The 20,468-nt window shown below is 36.1% G+C and overlaps 1 protein-coding gene across 1 annotated transcript in view; it reads right to left on the bottom strand.

Moving 5' to 3' along the window:
• Window positions 1-20,468, bottom strand: part of GRID2 (glutamate ionotropic receptor delta type subunit 2) — a 1,108,517-nt gene that overhangs the window by 324,254 nt on the left and 763,795 nt on the right. Inside the window, exon 11 of the mRNA XM_042782610.1 lies at window positions 16,113-16,251. Coding sequence (XP_042638544.1) covers window positions 16,113-16,251 — 139 coding nt within the window. The remainder of the gene's footprint in view (window positions 1-16,112; window positions 16,252-20,468) is intronic.

The following is a 20,468-nucleotide window of genomic DNA, read 5'->3' on the forward strand; positions in this document are numbered from 1 at the left end:
ATATAAATGTATATATATAATTTATAGAACAAGTCTGAGAAACGACCCTCTCATCCCAATTAGATGATTTTTTTTTGAGAAATTTCAATGAATTCAAACCAAACCCATTAAATTGAGTTGATTCTTACTCATAGCGACCCCACAGATCAAAGCAGAACTCTATTAAGGTTTCCAAAACTGTAAATCTTTAGGGAAGCAGACTGCCACATCTTTCTCCCATGGAGCTACTGGGTGTGTTCAAACCACTGACCTTTCTGTGAGCAGCTGAAGATTTGACTACAGTGCCACCAGGGCTCTATTGTAACCAAAGGCATATAAAAAGCACATCCTGATGTCTGAGAGCCAGGTCTTATTAACAGCCTCTCTTGAAATTATAAATGCGCAAACTGTTCTGCAAATGGGTTTCTTTTTAGCAGCAAATCTTGAAAGAGGTATCCCTCTCTCAAAATCACAATCTTTATTTAAAAAGCCAGATCTGCCAACAAGCTGCAGACCTTGTTCTTCACTTTCTGTCACTTGTCATTATCTGGGGAATCTATTTTCCAACTTTGTCCTTTGTCTAAGAGATTGAAGAATGAGGACTGAAGTACATGCCTATTTGTATGGATATATGAGAGAGAGAGAGTGTGTGTGTGTGTGTGTGTGAGTGGAGGAGAAAGCCATTAAAAATAAATTGAATATTGTTAGATGACACAAGCTTGTGGAGCAACTAAGAGGATCAGAAAACTAATGGGGTCAAGCAAGTACTTAGTGGAGGGTGGAGGTCAGTACATCAAGACTGCTGATGTGATAGAGGACAAGGAAAAAAAGGTGGGACTAGAAAAACAGAAAAAAAAAAAGATGGTACAGCAAAACAAGAATATCCTTTCATTTTTGTCTTTCAATCCAGTATTTCTTTTATTAAGAAGTCCATGTGAATATATTTTATTAGTTAATTCAGACCTTGTTTAGTAAGATACCTCATTTGTGTAGTTGATATAAAATGTTATAATTTAAAGGACACATATATTTATTTCAATCTAGGGAACACGGTGGGCTTTCAACAAATATTTGTGGAGTTAATAAAGAAATCAATCACTTTTCCAAGAGGGAAAACTAAGGTGCAAAGTGGCTTAAAAACTTGCCTTACTGTTTACTAGCAAGAAAGGGGCTTGAATCCAGGTGTCCAGTCTCCTTCAGCAGTGTTAATCTCTCAAACAACCTTGGTGTCACCTTCACTGTCCTGACCCCCATCACTGTTCTTCCTATGTTAATTTCACAGAAGCATGTCCCATACTCAAATGATCTCTTCTAGAAGAATTACTAACCATAATGCCAAATATAGAATTTTTACTATGCACAAATATTTGGGATGGTTACAATTTAGTTTTTCTTCATATTCAGTTAAGAAATGAAAACAATAGGAAATAGAAGAGAGACTGGAATTTATACCCTCGAGTACTTAATAGCTTTCTAGGCTTAAAGGACTAACTTTGGAAAGAGAGAAAAGAGGATTTAGTTTGTTTAGAAGGATTGTACTTGTTCAGAAGAAGAAGATCATCATAGGAGTTGTGGGAGGTTATTGCAATGGCAAAGTTTTCATCTCAATGAGCTCAGTGTAAATAAAGTCTATGGCAAAGCTAATGCAGTCCTGTTTCTAGAAGCCACTAATAAAGTGGGAGGCGTTTAATTAAGTGATCACTGAAGGGTAGTTTTGAAACACAAATAAACTTCTCAGATTTTTTTCCCAAAAAGAAAAACAGTCTTGCCTATAACTTCTAGATGGCTATATGTTTATCAAACACATATCATATAGTACTTAAGTGCTTTGACTTAAGCTATTTCAACACTGAACAACATTGACTAAGGAGATGAATGTCCTTCTCTGTCTGGTGCATATGATCTCTGGAGCTAAGACTATATGATTCTTTACTAAAATGAAACAAAAGGGAGTATGAATAAGGCGTAGTTCACATTTGTTGTTTTTAGGTGCTGTCTCCAACTCATAGTGACCTCCAACTCATAGTGACAGAATGAAACACTGCCCGGTCCTGTGCCATCCTCACGATCCTTGCTATACATGAGCCCATCGTTGCAGCCACTGTGTCAATCAATCTTGTTTAGGGCCTTCCCCTTTTTTCGTTGACCCTCCCCTATAACAAGCATGATATACTTCCCAGGGAATGGTTCCTTCTGACAACACAACCAAAGTAGGTCAGATCAAGTTTGGCCATTCTCGCTTCCAGGGAACATTCCTTCTGCACTTATCCCAGGAGAGATTTGTTAGTTCTTTTAGCAGTCTATGGTACTCTCAGCATTCGTCACCAACACCACAACTCAAAAGCATAAATTCTTCTTCAGTGTTCCTTATTTTTTGTTCAGCTCTCTCACATGCATAAGTTGTTGTTGTTGTTGTTATGTGCCGTTGAGTCAGCCCCGACTCATAGTGACCCCTCCTTGGGTTTCCGAGGCAGTATCACTACGGAAGTAGGATTGCCCAACCTTCCTTCCGAGGAGTGGCTGGTGGGTTTGAACCGCCAGCCTTCTGGTGAGCTGTCAAGTGCTTTTAGCCACTATGCTACCACATGCATGGCTTGATTTAGGTGCACTTTAGTCTTCAAGGAGACATCTTTGCTCTTCATCACTTGAAAGAGGTCTTTTGCAGCAGATTTGCCCAATGTTGATATGTCATTTGATGTCTTGACTGCTGCTTCCATTGGTGTTGACTGTAGATCCAAGTAATATGAAGTCTTTGACAACTTCATTCTTCTCTCCATTTATCATGAGATTTTATTGGTCCAATTGTGAGGATTTTTGTTTTCTTTATATTGAGCTGTAACCCATACAGCAGACTGTAGTCTTCAATCTTCATCGGTAAGTGCTTCAAGTCATCTTCACTTTCAGCAAGCAAAGTTGTGTCATCTGCATATTGCACACAAGTTGTTAATGAGTCTTCCTCCAATCCTGATGGCACATTCTTCTTCATATAATCCAGATTCTTGGATTATTTTCCCAGCATACAGATTGAATAAGTACGGTAACAGGATACAACCCTAACACATTCTCTTCTTGATTTTAAACCATGCAGTTTAAAATCAAGTCTGTTTGAATGACAGCCTGTCTATATACAGGTTCCTCATGAGCACAGTTAAGTGTTCTGGAATTCCCACTCTTCTCAATGTTATCCATAATTTGTTATGATCCACACAATCAAATGCTTTTGCACAGTCAATAAAACACAAGTAAACATATTTCTGGTATTCTTTGCTTTGAGCCAAGATCCATCCAACATCAGCAATGATATCCCTCATTACACATTCTCTTCTGAATCCAGCTTGCATTTCTGGAAGTTCTCTGTCAATATACTGCTGCAGCCATTTTTAATTATCTACAGGAAGATTTTGTTTGCATGTGATATTAATGATATTGTTCAATAATTTCCACATTCTATGGGATCACCTTTCTTTGGAATGGATACAAATATGGATCTCTCCCAGTCAGTTGACCAGGTAGCAGTCTTCCAAATTTCTTGACATAGCCAAGTGAGTGCCTCCAGCACGGCATCCATTTGTTGAAACATCTCAATTGGTATTCTGTCAATTCCTGGAGGCTTGTTCTTTGCCACTTCCTTCAGTGCAGCTTTGACTTCTTCCTCCTGAAATGGATAGATTCTTTTTGGTACAGTGACTCTGTGTATTCTGTCCATCTTCTCTTGATACTTCCTGCATCATTCAATATTTTTCCCATAGAATCTTTCAATATTGCAACTCGGGGCTTAAATTTATCCATCAGTTCTTTCAGCTTAAGAAATGCCAAGTGTGTTCTTCCCTTCAGGTTTTCTAACTCCAGGTCTTTGCACATTTCATTGTAATAATTGACATTGTCTTCTTGAGCTACTCTTTGAAATCTTCTGTTCAGCTCTTTTCCTCCACTTGTTTTAACTCCATTCAAGGGCATGTTTCAGAGTCTCTTCAGACATCCATTTTGGTCTTTTCTTCCTCTCCTGTCTTTTTAATGACCTTTTGCTTTCTTCATGGATGATGTTTTTGATGTCATCCCACAATGCCTCTGGCTTTCAGTCATTGGTGTTCAATGCATCAAATCTATTCTTTAGATGGTCTCTAAATTCAGGAGGGATATTATTAAGGTCATACTTTTGTTCTCATGGACTTCTTTTAATGGTCTTCAACTTCAGCTTGAACTTTCATATGAGCAGTAGATGGTCCAAAATCAGCTGAAGATATTGAGCTTCTCCATCACCTATTGACTTCTGTGTACTCAGTCTGGTGAAGTCTACATGTATAGCTGCTGTTTGCGTTGTTGAAAAAAATGTATTTGCAATGAATAAGTTGTTGGTCTTGGAAAATTCTATAATGAGATTTCCAGTATTATTTATATCACCAAGGCCATATTTTCCACTACCAATGATTCTTTTTTGTTTCCAACTTATATATTCCAATCACAAGTGATAATCAGCACATCTTGATTGCCTGTTTGGTTAATTTCCAACTGTAGAAGTTGATAAAAATCTTCAATTTCCTCATCTTTGGCTTTGGTGGTTGATGTGTAAATTTGAATAATAGTAGTATTAATTGGTCTTCTTTGTAGGCATATGGATATTATCCTTTTACTGACAGCATTTCACTTCAGGATAGATCTTGAGACATTCTTTGTAATGATGAATGCCACACCATTCTTTTTCAATTTGTCATTTCTGGCATAGTAGATCATATGGTTGTCTGATTCACAATGGCCAAAACCAGTCTAGCTCACTAGTGCCTAGGATATTGACCTTTATGTGTTCCTTTTCATTTTTGACAACTTCAAATTTTCCGAGATTCATGCTTTGTTCATTCCATGTTCCAATTGTTAATGTTTTTTTTTGCAGCTGCTCTTTTTCCCATTTTGAGTCATGCCACATCAGCCAATGGAGGTTCAGAAATTCCATCCATATCATTAAGGTTGGCTCTATTCTCCAGTCCCATTTTAAGTGCCTTCTGACCTGAGGGACTCATCTGTTGGTACTATGTTGGACAATGTGTCAGGGCTATTCACAAAATTTTCCAATAATATGTCAGACAGTATTTCACTGCTACTCATAAGGTTTTCATTGGCCAGTTCTTTGAGAAATGGATGGCCTCTTCCTTCTCCTGAGTCTGTCTTAGTCTGGAAGCTTTGCTGAAACCTGTCCACCATGAGTAACCCTGCAGGCATGTGCAACACCGGTGGCATAGCCTCCAGTCTCACAGCCACATGCAAGCTACCACAGTAAGACAAATTGACAGACAAGTTCGTCTCCCTTAGCTGTTCCAAACCATTTGGCTCACTTCCCTGACCCCCCAAGCATTCTGACACCCACCTGCCAGCACCTGGCTGGCTGACACTTTTTTTTAAAAAAAAAACTTTTAGTTTCCTGATGTGTAAAATGGAGAAGATAATATTTTAACAGCTATTCTGAGAATTAAATGAGAACATCTGTACAAAGCATTTAGAAAACTGTTACATAGCAAGGACTTGATAATGTTAGCTGCCTTTATTATCAATACTATCTGCCAAGCATTCTGAGAGATACTAGGGGTACAGTGATGAATATGATATTGTCCTTGACTTCGAAGAACTTAAATATTAAATAACACACATGGGTGATGACTAATGCTGTCTGGGAGAATCGGAGAAGTGAGAGGAGATTTCAGGTCTTTTCAGGAAGAGGGGACAGCATGCACAACTCCACAGAGGCAGGGTATGTCCTACTAGAGTTTGGTGAGCTGAAGCATGAACAAGTGTAAATATGGAATCATTGGTGCCAAAAGCAAAAAAAAATAAAAAATTAAAAAAGTTGACTGAAACTAAGCTGCTTGCTTTTGAAGAATTTGATATTTTCTGTTAATGGAGTTTGACATGATCTTGATTGAATCAGGTAACTATGGTGGATTTATACATACATATATATATATATATATAATCTGATTTGAAGATAGAAGGAAGGTGACAGTTTTCACTCCAGACTCTGAAGGATAACCTCAAATAAGAAGAAAACAGATAGAGGGAAGCAATATTCAATATAAGAGAACAGAAGACAAGGGGTGAAGGAGCAGACAGGGAAAGTCATAAGCCTTTATTGCCTCAATAAAAGGAAGAAAATCAGGGGAAAATCAAGGAACAAAAGTAAGATTTAGAGAATATGGAAAAGAAATAAAAGAGTGGAATATAACTTTACCACTTTTTAAATTTTTTAAAAAAATTTTCTTGTAGTAATAACATACACAATGATATATTTGGCAACATAACAACTTCCCCATTTACAGTTCAGGGACATTGATGTCATTTTTCATGTTGTGCCACCATTATTACTATCTCTCTCCAAAACATTCCACCACCATTAGAATAAACTCAACGCCCTGAAAACAAAATCTTTCCCCACCCCCACTCCCTCCCACTGCTGGTAACCACTAACAATGTTTGGTGTATATATATATATATATATATATACACACACACACATGTATGTATATATAAACAAAAGACACACAGCCATCGAGTCTATGTGACTCATAGCGACCCCTCCGTCGGTTTCCGAGGTGGTATCTCTTCGGAAGTAGATTGCCCAGTCTTCCTTCTGAGGAGCGGCTGGTGGGTTTGCACTGCCAGCCTTCTGGTTAGTGGTCAAATGCCTTAGGAGGTACACCACCAAAACTCCCATATATATCCAGATCTAGATATGCATATATATATATATATATATATATATATATATATTTCTTTTCAGCCTATCTAAGATTTTAGTCTCCCCTCCCCTCCTGTCCTTGGTAATTAACAAATAAAATTTCCTTCCATGTATAAACTTTTTCTTGACTTTTTACAATAGTGGATTAATTTGTCCTCCTGTGATTGACTTATTTCACTCAGCATATTGTCCTCCAAGTTCATTCATGTTATGTGGTGCTTTGCAAATTTTACATTTTAGGGTTGTATAGTATTCCATTATATGTATGTACCACAGTTTCTTTATCCATTCCTTGGTTGATGGGAACTTAGGTTGTTTCCATCTCTTTGTTATCATGAATAGTCCTGCAATGAACATGGATGTGTATATTTTTGTTCATGATCTGCCTCTCACTTCTTTAGAATTTATACCTTGTAATGGCATTGCTGTGTCAAATGATATTTCTGTTTCCAACTTTTTAAGGAATGGCCATACAAATTTCCATAGTAGTTGTATCATTTTACAGTCCCCTCAGCAGTGCATGAGAGTCCCAATCTCTCCATATCCTCACCAGTATTTGTTATTTTCTGTCTTGTTGAACTTTGCTATTCATGCTGGGGTGAGATAGGATCTCATGGTTGTTTTGATTTGCATCTCTCTAATGGCTAATGAGGAGCTCTGGTGATGTAGTGCTTAAGACATTTGACTGCTAACCAGAAGGCTGGCATTTCAAACCCACCAGCCACTCCTTGGAAGGAAGATTGGGCAATCTATTTCATAGTGATACCACCTCAGAAACCCAAGCAGGGGTCGTTATGTGTTGGAATCGACTTAGTGACAGTGATTTTTTTTTTTTTTTTTTAATTATGGGTAATGACTGTGAACATTTCTTCAGGTGTTTGTTGGCTGCCTGAATATCTTCTTTGGTGAAGTGTCTGTTCAAATCCTCTGCCCATTTCTTAGTTGGATTGTTTGTCTTTTTGATGTTGAATTCTGGAGTTTTCCATACATTTTAAAGGTAAATCCTTCGTCCAGTATGTCATTGCCAAATATTTTTTCCCATTCTGTAAATTCTTTTTTTACTCCTTTGTAGAAGTCTTTTGATTCACATAATAATTTAATTTTTAGAAGGTCCCAGGCATCTAGTTTATCTTCTGCTGTTTGTGCATCTTGGGTTATGCTTGAGAGTCTATTTATGACATGAATTAAGGCCCATAAATTTGCCCCTATTTTTTCTTTGAGGAACTTTATAGTTTTAGGCTTCTCATTTAAGTCTTTGATCCATCTAGAGTGAGTTTTTGTGTATGGTGTGAGGTATAGATCTTGTTTCATTTTTCTTCAAATGGATATTCAGTTTTGCCAGTACTATTTGTGAAAGTGACTATCTCTTCCCCATTTAATGGATTTCAGCCCTTTGTTAAAAATCATCTGACCATAGGCGGATGAATCAGTTTTTTGGTTCTCAATTCTGTTTCACTATGTGTCTGTCGTTGTACCAGTACCAGGTTATTTTGACAACTGTGGCTGCATAGCAAGTTTTGAGATCTGGGAATTTGGGACCTCCTACTTTGTTGTTCTTCTGCACTAGTGCTTTGCTTATCCAAGGACTCTTTCCTTTCCACCTAAAACTAGTATTGGTTTTTCCATGTCTTTAAAGAATGTGGATGGAATCGGGATCAGGATTGCACTGAATGCATAGATTGCTTTGGGTAGTATCGACATTTTCACAATGTTCAATCTTCCTATCCATGAGCATAGTATATTCCAATTGTGTAGATCTCTTATAGTTTTTTGAAGCAGTGTTTTGCAGTTTTCTTTGTGTGGGTCTTTTGTGACCCTGATAAGATTTATTCCCAAGTATTTTATTTATTCATTTATTTTTTTGATAGCTATTGTACATGGTACTGATTTCCTTATTTCCTTTTCAGCACTCTCTTTGCTGGTGTAGAGAAATCCAACTGATTTTTGTATATTGATCTTGTATCCTGTCATTATGCTAAATCTTTCAATAAGTTCCAGTAGTTTTGTTGCTGAGTCTCTTGGGTTTTCTACATATATGATCATATTATGTGCAAATAGAAATAGTTTAACTTCTTCCTTACCAATGTGGATGCCTTTTATTTCCCTCTCTTGCCTTATTGTCCTGGCTGTAACTTCCATTGCTGAATAGAAGTGGAGATAGAGGGCATCCTTCTCTGGTTCCTATTCACAAGGGGAATGGTTTCAGTCTTTCTCCATTGACATTAATATTGGCTGTTAGTTTTGCTTATATGCTCTTTATTACATTGAGGAATTTATCTTCTATTCCTATTTTTCTGAGAGTTTGTGTCAGGAATGGATGTTGGATTTTATCAAATGCTTTTTGTGCATCTATTGATATGACCAAAAGATTATTTTCCTTTATATTACTGATGTGATTGATTCCATTGATTGTTTTCCTGATATTGAAACATTCTTGCATACCTGGTACAAATCTCACTTGGTCATGATGTTTTAGTTGTTCAGTATGTCATTGGAGTCTATTGACTAGAATGCTGTTGAAGATTTTAGCATCTATATTCATGAGGGATGCTGGTCTGCAGTTTTCCTTTCTATTGGTATTTTTGCCTGGTTTGGTAATGCTTACTTCATAAAATGGATTTGAGAAGATTCCTTTTCTGTGTCCTGGAATAGTTTCAATACGATTGTGAATTCTTCTCTGAATAACTGGTAGAATTCTCCAGTGAAGCCATCTGGGCCAGGACTCCTTTGTTGGTAATTTTTTTATGACCTGTTCAATTTCTACTTTTCTTATGGGTCTGTTCAAGTTTTCTACCTCAGTCTCTGTTAGTTTAGGTGAGTAGTCTGTTCCTAGAAACTGGTCCATCTTTTCTAGGTTTTTAAATTTGTTGGAGTACAGTTCTTCATAGAATCCTGCTATTATTCTTTTTTATTTCTGTTGATTCTGTTGTGGCATCACCTCTTTCATTTCTTATCTGTGTTATTTACATCTTCTCCTTCTTTTCCTTTGTTAAGATTGCCAGTGGTTTGTTGATTTTATTAATCTTTTCAAAGAAGCAACTTATAGTCTTATTGATGTTTTCTATTGTCTTTCTATTTTCTGTTTCATTTATTTTTTTGCAAACCTTTATTATTTCTTTTTTTCTGGTGACTGTAGGATTTTTTTTTTTTTTTTGCTGTTCTTCTAATTGTAGGAGATATTGTGATAAGGGGTTGATTTTGGCTCTTCTTCTTTTTGATGTGTGCCTCTCTTGATATAATATGCTCTCTGATCACTATTTTTGCTGTGTCCCAAAGATTTTCATATGTTGTGTTTTAATTCTAATTTGATTCAGGGAATTTTTTAAATTTCATTTTTTATTTATTCTGTTATCTACTCATTTTCGAGGAGGGTGTTATTCAGTATTCATACATTTGTTCTTTTTCTGTTGGTCTTCCCAGTGTTGATTTCTAGTTTTATAACTTTGAGATCTGAGAAGATTCTTGGCAGTATTTTTCTGAGAGTTTTATTTACTATATTGCAGTAAATGTTATTAAAATTTAAAAACATTGATATAACATTATTATATTTTTATTTTTAAAAACAATGCTATCCACTCTATTAACAGACTAAAGAAGTAACAAGATAGGGATGTTCTCTCTCACCACCCTTACACAACATAGTATAGAAGTTCTAGCTAGCCCTATAAGACAAGAAGATAAGATACTAGGCATACATATAGGAAAGACAGAATGACAAATTCCTCTATTTGTAGACAGCATGATGTTTTACATAGAAAATTCCAATGGATTCACCAAAAAAATTACTAGAATTATTAAACAAGTTTAGCAAAGATACGAGATCAGCATTTAAATACTAGCAATGACACGAGACTAAAAGAGCAAATGTCATTTATAATCATTGGACAAAAATAAATACGTAAGAATAAATTCTAACAAAACATGTTGTCTTGGTCTCTAGTGCTGCTGTAACAAACATACCACAAATGGATAGCTTTAACAAATAAGCTGTAAATCTTTTTTGGAACCAGACTGCCTCAACTTTCTTCCACCGAATGGCTGATGGGTTTGACCCACTGACCTTTTGGTTAGCAGCTAAATGCTTTAACCATTGTACCACCAGAGCTCATTCATTAACCATTAGAGAAATGCAGATTAAGACCACAATGAATATTAATACACAATTATCAAAATGGCTAAAATAAAAAATATTGACAATACCAAATGCTGGAATAGATGCAAAGAAACCTAGATCTCTTATAAATTGCTAATGGGGATGTTAAATGATACAGCCACTGTGGAAAATAGTTTGGCAGTTTATTAAACACTAAACACATACTTACCAGATGACCTAGCAATCATACCTCTGGGCATTTATGCTAGAGAAATGAAAGCATATTCACACAGGAAGCTGCATATGAATGTTCTTAGCTTTATTTGTAATAGCCCAAATTAGAAATGACCAAAATGCAATCAGTTGTGTATCATATCAATATCATGGAATACTACTTAACAATTAAAGGAGGAATGAACTATTCATCCATGCAAGAACTTGGTTGGATCTCAGTGAGTGGGGAAAAGAAAAGAAAAAAAAAAAAAAAGTAATTGCAAAATGTCACATACTTATGATTCAATTTATATAGCTTTCTTAAAATGTCAAAGTGATAGATATAAAGAACATAATAGATATTGTGAGAGTTTAGAGATGATGAGGATGAGGGGGTGAGGGTGACTATAAAAGAGCAGTGTAAAGCAAATCTTTGTGCTGATGCAATAGTTCAGTATCTTGATTGCAGTGGTCATTATACGGATCTATATATGTGATCAGGAGCTCTGGTGGTACAGTGTCTAAGGCACTTGATTGCTAACCAGAAGGTTGGCAGTTCAAACCCACAAGCCACTCTGGGGAAGAAAGCCTGGGCAGTCTATTTCCTTAAAGATTTACCACCTCAGAAATCCAGTGCGGGTCACTATGAGTAGGAATCAACATAATGGCTGTGAGTTTTTTTTTTTTTAATGCATGAGAACATGGCATAGTATCACAGTAATACATTATACTACACCAATACACCCTCCTCGGAAGGAAGGTTGGGCAATCCTACTTCCGTAGTGATACTGCCTCGGAAACCCAAGGAGGGGTCGCTATGAGTCGGGGCCGACTCGACAGCACATAACAACAACAACAACAACACCAATACACCAATGTCAATTTCCTGATTTTGACATTACTACAAATATGAGTCAGGGCTGACTCGACGGCACATAACAACAACAACAACAACATAATTAAGATGTAACCACTGGAAGAAACTAGGTGAAGGGAACATGAGAGCCCTTTGTACTATATGCTTGCAATTTTTTGTGAATCTATACTCACTTGAAAATAAGTTAAATTATTTTTTTCAAATATTATATGAATGTTTTGTCCTTCAAATTTTTTATACTTTCCTATATTCTCAAAATAGCCTTGTATTACTTTTATAATCAGAAGAAAATGCATTACAATTGTATAAAAATAAGTCTGACTTATTTGTTGATGGCTCAAGGCTAAAAGTTATTGATAGGCAGCATGAGATCTATGAATAGTAGACCATGAGATGGAATTTTTCTGTAAAATTACACCTAAAAGTAGCCTAAGGAGAATGATTTCTAAAATATTCTCACAATAGCAATTCTCTTCTTCCCTAACTATTTAGTTAAGAGATAGTGATCACATGTTCTCTTATACATCTATTTATCTGCTATCTAGCTATCTATCAATCATCTAATCTATCTGTTTACCTACCTATCTATCCAGTGCCATCAAATCAGTTCTGACTCATAGTGACACTGTAGGACAGATTAGATCTATCCCGTAGAGTTTCCAAAGCTGTAAATCTTTACTAAAACATACTGCCTCATCTTTCTCCTGTGGAATCTTTTGGTTAGCAGCCAAGTGCCTTAGACAATGCACCACCAGAACACCTCAAGAAAGGCTAAAAGAGTTATTATTGATGATTTTAGTACATAATGTTTACTCTGAAAATATCTTCAAAGTTTCACACGTTCCACCTCACCATTGCCACTTTTAGTCTGGTTACAAATAGAAAAAAAAATCATTCCATTTTCTGGGTGCTTAAAAACAACTAGCTACATATTGTTACTTTTCAATGAATATGTGAATGAGAATTAGTCATTAGAGTCTTAGGTAAATGGCATAGTTTTCTTTTAGAAACTGAACAGTGTGAGTCAATACTGTCCTTCCCTAGCTATGACAATTTGTCACATTACATCATATGGGGCAGTAGAATAGTTATGGTAAGCTACATTCATCATGAAAGCATAACTGTGGGGTTATCTTTTCAGGGAAACTTTCAAAATTTTTATTATTGGAAAGCACCTACTAGAATGTTAGCTGCCAATAATTATGAGATTTTTGAAAAGAGGATAAAATTTTATAAAAAGTATTCAGTTTCTCAAAAAGAAATCTGTAAGTTTTCTCCTACCAAGCAATGAATGTTTCTGTCAACCATTAGTTCAAACTAAGCTACTATCCCCTCTCTCTCTCTTTCTCTCTGACATACCCCTCTAACCACTCTCTGTCAGTCCTGGTCTAGATAAGCAACTTTGAATACTGGGGACGAGTATGTGGTTGGTACATGTGTGATAATGACACAGAAAATTTGAGCTGGAAAAAGGTGCATTAACATGTACTGCTTTAGTTGTTGTTGTTATTTGCTGTCTTAGTGATGAGCAAATCTTATGAATATAAATGACTAAGAAGCTTGACATTGGATGGTATTGTGGAAAAAAGTTTTTGTCTTTTCTAATAAAAATTAGACATACATTTTCCAAGAACCATTGGCATTAGTTACAAATGGAACTTTGAATGTTTCCAAGAAACACTGGAGGCAATTAAGTTTACCAACACAACTGATGCATGAAATTAGAAGCTAAGTTTGGGGAGAGACTAAGGTTTCCTTTAAATTATTTGGCTCTGATTTTCCACTTCCAAAATTAATGCAGCCATAAGATTAGGAGGAAGTGGATATTTGTTACATCCACTGTTGACTTTTAATAATATCATTTGGCATTGGAAAGGAATAATTTAAAAAATAAATGAATGCCCAGTTATTTTGGATGTGGAACTATATTTGAGGGAAGCATGATGTGAAATTAGGCTCTTTCTCCATTATGTTTTACTTTTGGAGAAACCCCAGGAGTGTAAAACATTGATAGAGGCTTGTGTTCCCACTGCTAGTCCATGAAAGTTTAGATAAAACTGATTCTGGCAAAGTTGGTAATGACCAAATAAATCAGAGAGACAAAAATACACACCATGGTGTCTGAACCTCAGTGAACACAACAGATCAAGTAAAGAAACTGTTGGACCAATCACTGGACAACAAAAAAGTATTTGGTGGATAAAGTCATGAATTGGGATGGGATTGGACTATAGGTGAGACTCTTAGTCTGACTCTTACTGACTGTATGATATTGGTCATTTACTTTGAAAAATTCTCAGTTTATCTCTACAATGAGAGAAATGGCTTCGTGTTGTTTTGAGTAATAAATAAAATAGAAATATATTTAACATGGGTTATTGATGGTATATATTTCAGAAAATGATTTTAAAGATTGCATGAACCAGTACATGTATAATATTTACAACAAAGTTTGGCATCTTGTAAATATCCAATAACTGCTGATTATTAATTTTGTAATATTAGCAGATTTGTTGGCTGATTTTCATTACTGATTTAAGTATGATGCTGATGAGGTTAATTTATGCTACACAAAGAAGTGATTACAAAGGGAATAAAAGTAGAAGAATTTGAAGTTTCTGTACCACAGAAATAATCAGGAAAAAACTTATGGAGAAGGATTTGATGAGAAAAATCAGAAACATAATCTTCATAAATGGATGAAATAAGAGAATGCCTATTAGTATTAATAGGTAGATTCTGTGTTTTCAATTTGAATACCCTAAGCAATTGAGCAAAAATACTCTTCCTCATTAAAGATCATTAATTCTTGAATTTATTTTTCAGTATTACACTATAATAATAGTCTTGTGGCTACTGATGCTCTTTATTCCATTTTTTTCCCCCTGAGGGAAGAACTCTTAAGTTTTCTTTTAAGGACAAGTTAAATTCCTAATGAATTCCCCAACATACGTAATTATTTTAATTTTAAACTATCAGATTTGTTGAGAAATGAATGGTCTTCATCTTTAGAAAACTTCAAGCTACCTTGTTTTAAAGCACTGTCAGGGAAGTTTTCTTAAAATAATATACAGAAAATTATGCATCTAATTAAGCAGAAATTGCATTTGGGGCTGATCCCATAGCAAGAAACCACAAAGGCAAAATTAACCGTGGGAATTCAAAGGCCGTGGGTTCTAAGGGCTCCTGAGAGTGACATTTGTCAATTAAGACACTGACTGAGATAACCTATAAGACCCATTAGCTCTAATATTTAAGGATTTAAGTAGGTGCACCATGTTTACCCACCATTTCCTACCATTGTCACTGTGAAAACAACAGCACTGAGGATTGTATTAGGCTACAATTTAACTGTAATGTAGTGAAGAGACAAACAGAACATGGCTACTTATTGTTGTTGTTTGCCATCGAGTCGGCCCCGACTCATAGCAACCCCTCCTTGGGTTTCCGAGGCAGTATCACTACGGAAGTAGGAATGCCCAACCTTCCTTCCGAGGAGTGGCTGGTGGGTTTGAACCGCCAGCCTTCTGGTTAGCAGTCAAGTGCCTTAGCCACTATGCTACTATCTATGATGGCTACAATTCTCTCTCTTTCTCTCTATCTATTTTCTATCTATATCTACTATGTATGTCTATCTAATGATTTACTCAACTGATAGTATTGAAATTACGTATCTTAGCATGATCCTTTTTTCTTTCCTTTTTAGATTGTTATCTACACCTAGTCATTTTGTGCAAAGTTTAAAATTCTGAAGATGTTATTACTCTTCCTAGAAAGTGTAAGAAACAGTTTTCAAATAATACTAAAAATTTTATTTAAAAAAAGGTCCTATTAATATTGTATTTTCGGAAGTTGAACTATTCCATGAAACTCTGCAGTAACATACTATTAAACCTTTATTCAAAGTGAAGTTATAGATTTCTTATCTCATAATCCACTATTGTTGAGTTGATTCAGAATTATAGTGACTCTACAGGACAGAGCATCAGTACCCCATAAAGTTTCTAAGGCTGTATCTTTATGGGAGCAGACTTGTCATATCTTTCTTCTGTGGAGCAGTTGGTAGGCTTAAACCTCCAACCTTTCACTTAGCAGGTGAGTACTTAGCTACTGTACCACTAGGGCTCTTTTATCAACACATACCACATACTTATTCTCAGATAGCTTAGGCCACCCTCACCATTTTTCATCATAATATGTGGCTACTAGAATTTTTGTCTACTTACTGGATAGAGCTTTCAATGCGGGTGATAGTGAGAAAAGCAGCAAGGTTTGCTGTATAAGATGAGATGACAATCAAAGCAAAAAGCCACCAAGCCCCCATCATCATCCGGGTAGCCAGAGTTGTGTATGGGACCTCTCCACCTGTCAAAATAAGAAAAGAAATTAAGAGAACATCAACAAGTATTTATTGAATACAAGTTCAACATCAAATTAATTTTTAAGAAGTGAGAATTTTTTCTAATTAACAATGTTAGCGTGGATCTTGCCATTTTGCTTATTTTCATCACTTCCTTTGTCTCTTCAATATTCAGGATAATCTCCTTAAAGGATTGTTCTTCCCCTTTCTGTTCAACCCTAGAATTAATTACTCCCTTATAGTAATCACTTGTATACACTTTCTTTTAAAGGGTTTGCTTATTCACTAGCTAAGTGATATTGATAGGAGCTCTGATAGCGTAATGCCTAAGGCACTTGACTGCTAACCAGAAGGCTGGCGGTTCAAACCCACCAGCCACTCCTTGGAAGGAAGGTTGGGCAATCTACTTCTGTAGTGATACTGCCTCAACAACCCAAGGAGGGGTCGCTATGAGTCGGGTCCGACTTGACGGCACATAACAACAACAAGTGATGTTGATACATTTCCAAACCCACTGCCATTGAGTCAAATCCAATACATAGTACCATATAGAACAGAGCAGATCTCCCCCCATAGGGTTACCAAGGCTGTAAATCTTTACAGAAGCAGACTACTACTTCTTTCTCTTGAGGAGCGGCAGATGTGTTCAAGTTACTGACATTTTCTTTCACAACTGAGCACTTTTAACCACTGTGCCACCAGGGTTTCCTTTGATACTGTTGTTGTTATGTGCCATCGAGTTGGACCTGACTCATAGCGACCACTCCTTGGGTTTCCAAGGCAGTATCACTATGGAAGTAGATTGCCCCATCTTCCTTCCGAGGAGTGGCTGGTAGGTTTGAACCTCCAGCTTTCTGGTTAGCAGTCAAGTGCTGTTATGACTATATTTAATATAACTTTTCTGATATCTATCCAATAAATAATATTGAAAAAAAGTTTCTTTTGGTTAAATTCTGGAGAGATATAGGTATTATAAATCTCAGAAACACCCATATCACTATTGGTTTCAGCATCATAATATTTGCCTGTTTTTTATCCTAATTGACTAGTCACTGCTTCACAATCTCATCACATAATCTTCCTCTCCATCTTCTAAATGTGGGCATTTCCTTAGGCTCAGTCATTAGATTGCTTCTGCTCTCTGTCCACATTGCCACCCTGGCTACCATCAACAAATCCTCTGACTTTGAATATCATCCACAGTATACACTGATGACTCTCAAATTCATATTTCAAGCTCCACTCTCTAGAGAGCTACATGATCTCCACTGGGAACCTAATGAACATCACAAATTTACATGCAAAATGGGACTCTTTTTACTCCCTGCTAAAAGGGCAAAGAGGTGGCATCTTCTGACCTCCTCTAACTACACAAGAGACAGAATCACCATCAGCAGCCCAAGGCCTGTCCTTATGAGGTCAGACATGCTACCACCTTCCAACCCTCTTACGAATTTTGTCACCAACCATTTTTCCCATGACACCCTCTTCCTCTCTGCTGGGTTCAATAATTTGCTGCAGTGGCCACCCAGAACTAACAGATTATGGGGTTTACTCTTCGGAAGGAAGATGGGGCAATCTACTTCCGTAGTGATACTGCCTCGGAAACCCAAGGAGGGGTCGCTGTGAATCGGGTATGACTCGCCGGCATATAACAACAAAACAACAGGGAAGCAAAAAGCTACAATTCAAGTTCAGGAACATGCCCAGTCTTTCTCAGGTGGGTGTCTCTCTCAGTGAGCAGTCTTTCTCAGTCTCTCTCAGTAGTACATCTCTTTCTCAGCAATGAACTACCAAACTAGTACTACCAAACTTTTAAAATATTTTGTCTCTTTTCCACTCTAGACATCACCTCTCCCAGATCCATTACCATTATGCAATACATTCATTTAAAAATGAGAATCATATAATGGTACTCCCAGACCAAAACTTTCTGTGTTTTCCTATCACTCTAAGAAAAAAATTCCAAAATCTTTACCTGGGCGGCCAGACACCACCTGAAATGATTTCAGGGTAAGCCTCTGACCTTATTACTCTCTTCCTGGTCTTTTTCCAGTTCCTTCTATGAAGTCATACTGATTTCTGCCTCAACCGTCTGCACTTGTAATTTGCTATGCCTTGGATTCTCTTTAATTTCCAAACAACTTATTTTCCTTCAATTTATTCAGGTTTCTGCTCAACTGATAACTCTTTATAAGGTTATTTCATTATCACTTTATCTAAAATAACTCTCCACAACCCAGTTTTCTATTTCCCTTATCTTTTTTCAAATAATTTATTATATATTTTTGTTTATTTCTTTCCCTTATACTATAATTCGTGATGTAGAAAAATTTCCTTTTTTATAGCAGGTAGGTAAATACTTAATAAATGAATGGATGGTGTATATGAAATATTAATAGGCTTTTCAAAGGAAGTTTGGCTTAAACTAATTGTGGAAATAAATCAATGGGGTATAGTACTACTGCTTTCTAGGTCCACTAATATGTAAATGACTTAACAGAATTCAATTAATTATAAAAGTAGGCGGATTTTCATTTCAACCTTAAATTCTTAGTTTGTACTATTGTTAAGTTTTAAATATAGTGCAAGCATACCCTTTGGATATGCTGTCAGCAATTTTCCTGATGTAATGTACTCAGAACTGGCTAAACTCTGATGTCTGGAACATATTTTCCAAAAGCATTTATAATGCATTTTAGACACTTTCTTCTTCAAAGCAATGGAAATATTCACTCAGTTGTTAAAAGATGAAAGAAAAGAAAAATATTTATTTTTAAATCAACATAGGGTTTTCTGAAAAAAAATTAATTGGAAAATAATAATAAAGTCTGAAGAAAACAATAGCAAAAGAGTATATAACATTAACATGCATAATTAAATAGAACAATATATTTATGACTGAAATGGCTAATTGGACTATCATTTCTATATAGTCTTTTGCCTTGATTGGTGGTGTTGTTATCAACCATATAAAGCAATATTTATTTATCTTTCTTTACCCATGTTATGAAATCTACAACTTCAGGAATTGAACTATTCTCAAAGAATACAAATAAATAACATTTTGTTTGATATCCGCATTCAGAAATCAAATGTTGAATGTAAGGAGAGTTTTGATTTACAATCAAGGTAATGATGGACTAGATAATTCAGAACCATCTTCTTATTGAAAATAGCCAGATAGATTGAACATAAGAAGGCACCTGCTTTATATAATTAATGAAGCAGTAAAATATAGGTGGCCAAGATTTTGGAGAAGAAAACCAGAGATGACCTGACATTTGGGACAGCTTTCCTCTGAGGATTATATGCCAAATGAAGAAAAAGGAGCTAAGAGACTGAGGAGCAGAACAAAGGCTTTGACAACCTTCAACAATTAGATAGCTATACAAATTCGGGTACAGGGCTTGCCAGGATGAGAATGGAACTGGGAAAACCAGGAAGCCCACTTATGAATTCAGATCAACCAGAATGCTCATACTCTGTGGAGGGATTGTTATTGGTTCAATCACTTTTGGAAACAATTTGACAATGACTCTGAAACCTAATTCATGTGTATTTTATGACTTGGCAATTCTATTTGGCAATTAAAGACTTGGCAAGTCTTCCAGTGGGGATATATCCAACAAATGAGCATGTGCATAAGAATGTACATTGCACTATTATTCATCTTAGGAAAAAGGCTAAGTATCCATCAAGAGTAAAATGGATACTTATTTAGGATAAATATTCCTAAAATAGAATATTGCACAAAAATTAAAATAAACAAAACTCAGTTACACATAAAACCATGAATGAATTTCACAAACCTAATGTTGAGTGAAAGGATGTGTGCTTTATCATAATTGTTCAAAAACAGGCAGCTTGAATGATACTGTTGGTTGACCCACTTATGGTTATACTTAGGGGGAGAGAGTAAACGTTGAGAGAGAGAGAGAATGAGGGTTGGGTCACTGATCATGTCCTATCTTTTCCTAGGTGATTATTACACTGTAAATCTGTACGGAAGCAGACTGCTTCATCTTTCTCTCATGAAGTGGCAGGTGGGTTCCAACCACTGACCTTTTGGCTAGCAGCCAAATGCCTTAACCTCTGCACCACCAGAGCTCCCCACACATATTCAATTGATGGTAATTCACTGAGCTATACATCTTAAGCTTTTTTTTTTTTTTTTTTTTAATACATTGTTCTGAAATTGGAAAATGTGAATCTTCTTTGT

Source organism: Orycteropus afer, unplaced genomic scaffold (assembly GCF_000298275.1).
Source record: "Orycteropus afer afer isolate SDZICR_OR568_19922 unplaced genomic scaffold, OryAfe1.0 scaffold00389, whole genome shotgun sequence".
Taxonomy (NCBI): domain Eukaryota; kingdom Metazoa; phylum Chordata; class Mammalia; order Tubulidentata; family Orycteropodidae; genus Orycteropus; species Orycteropus afer.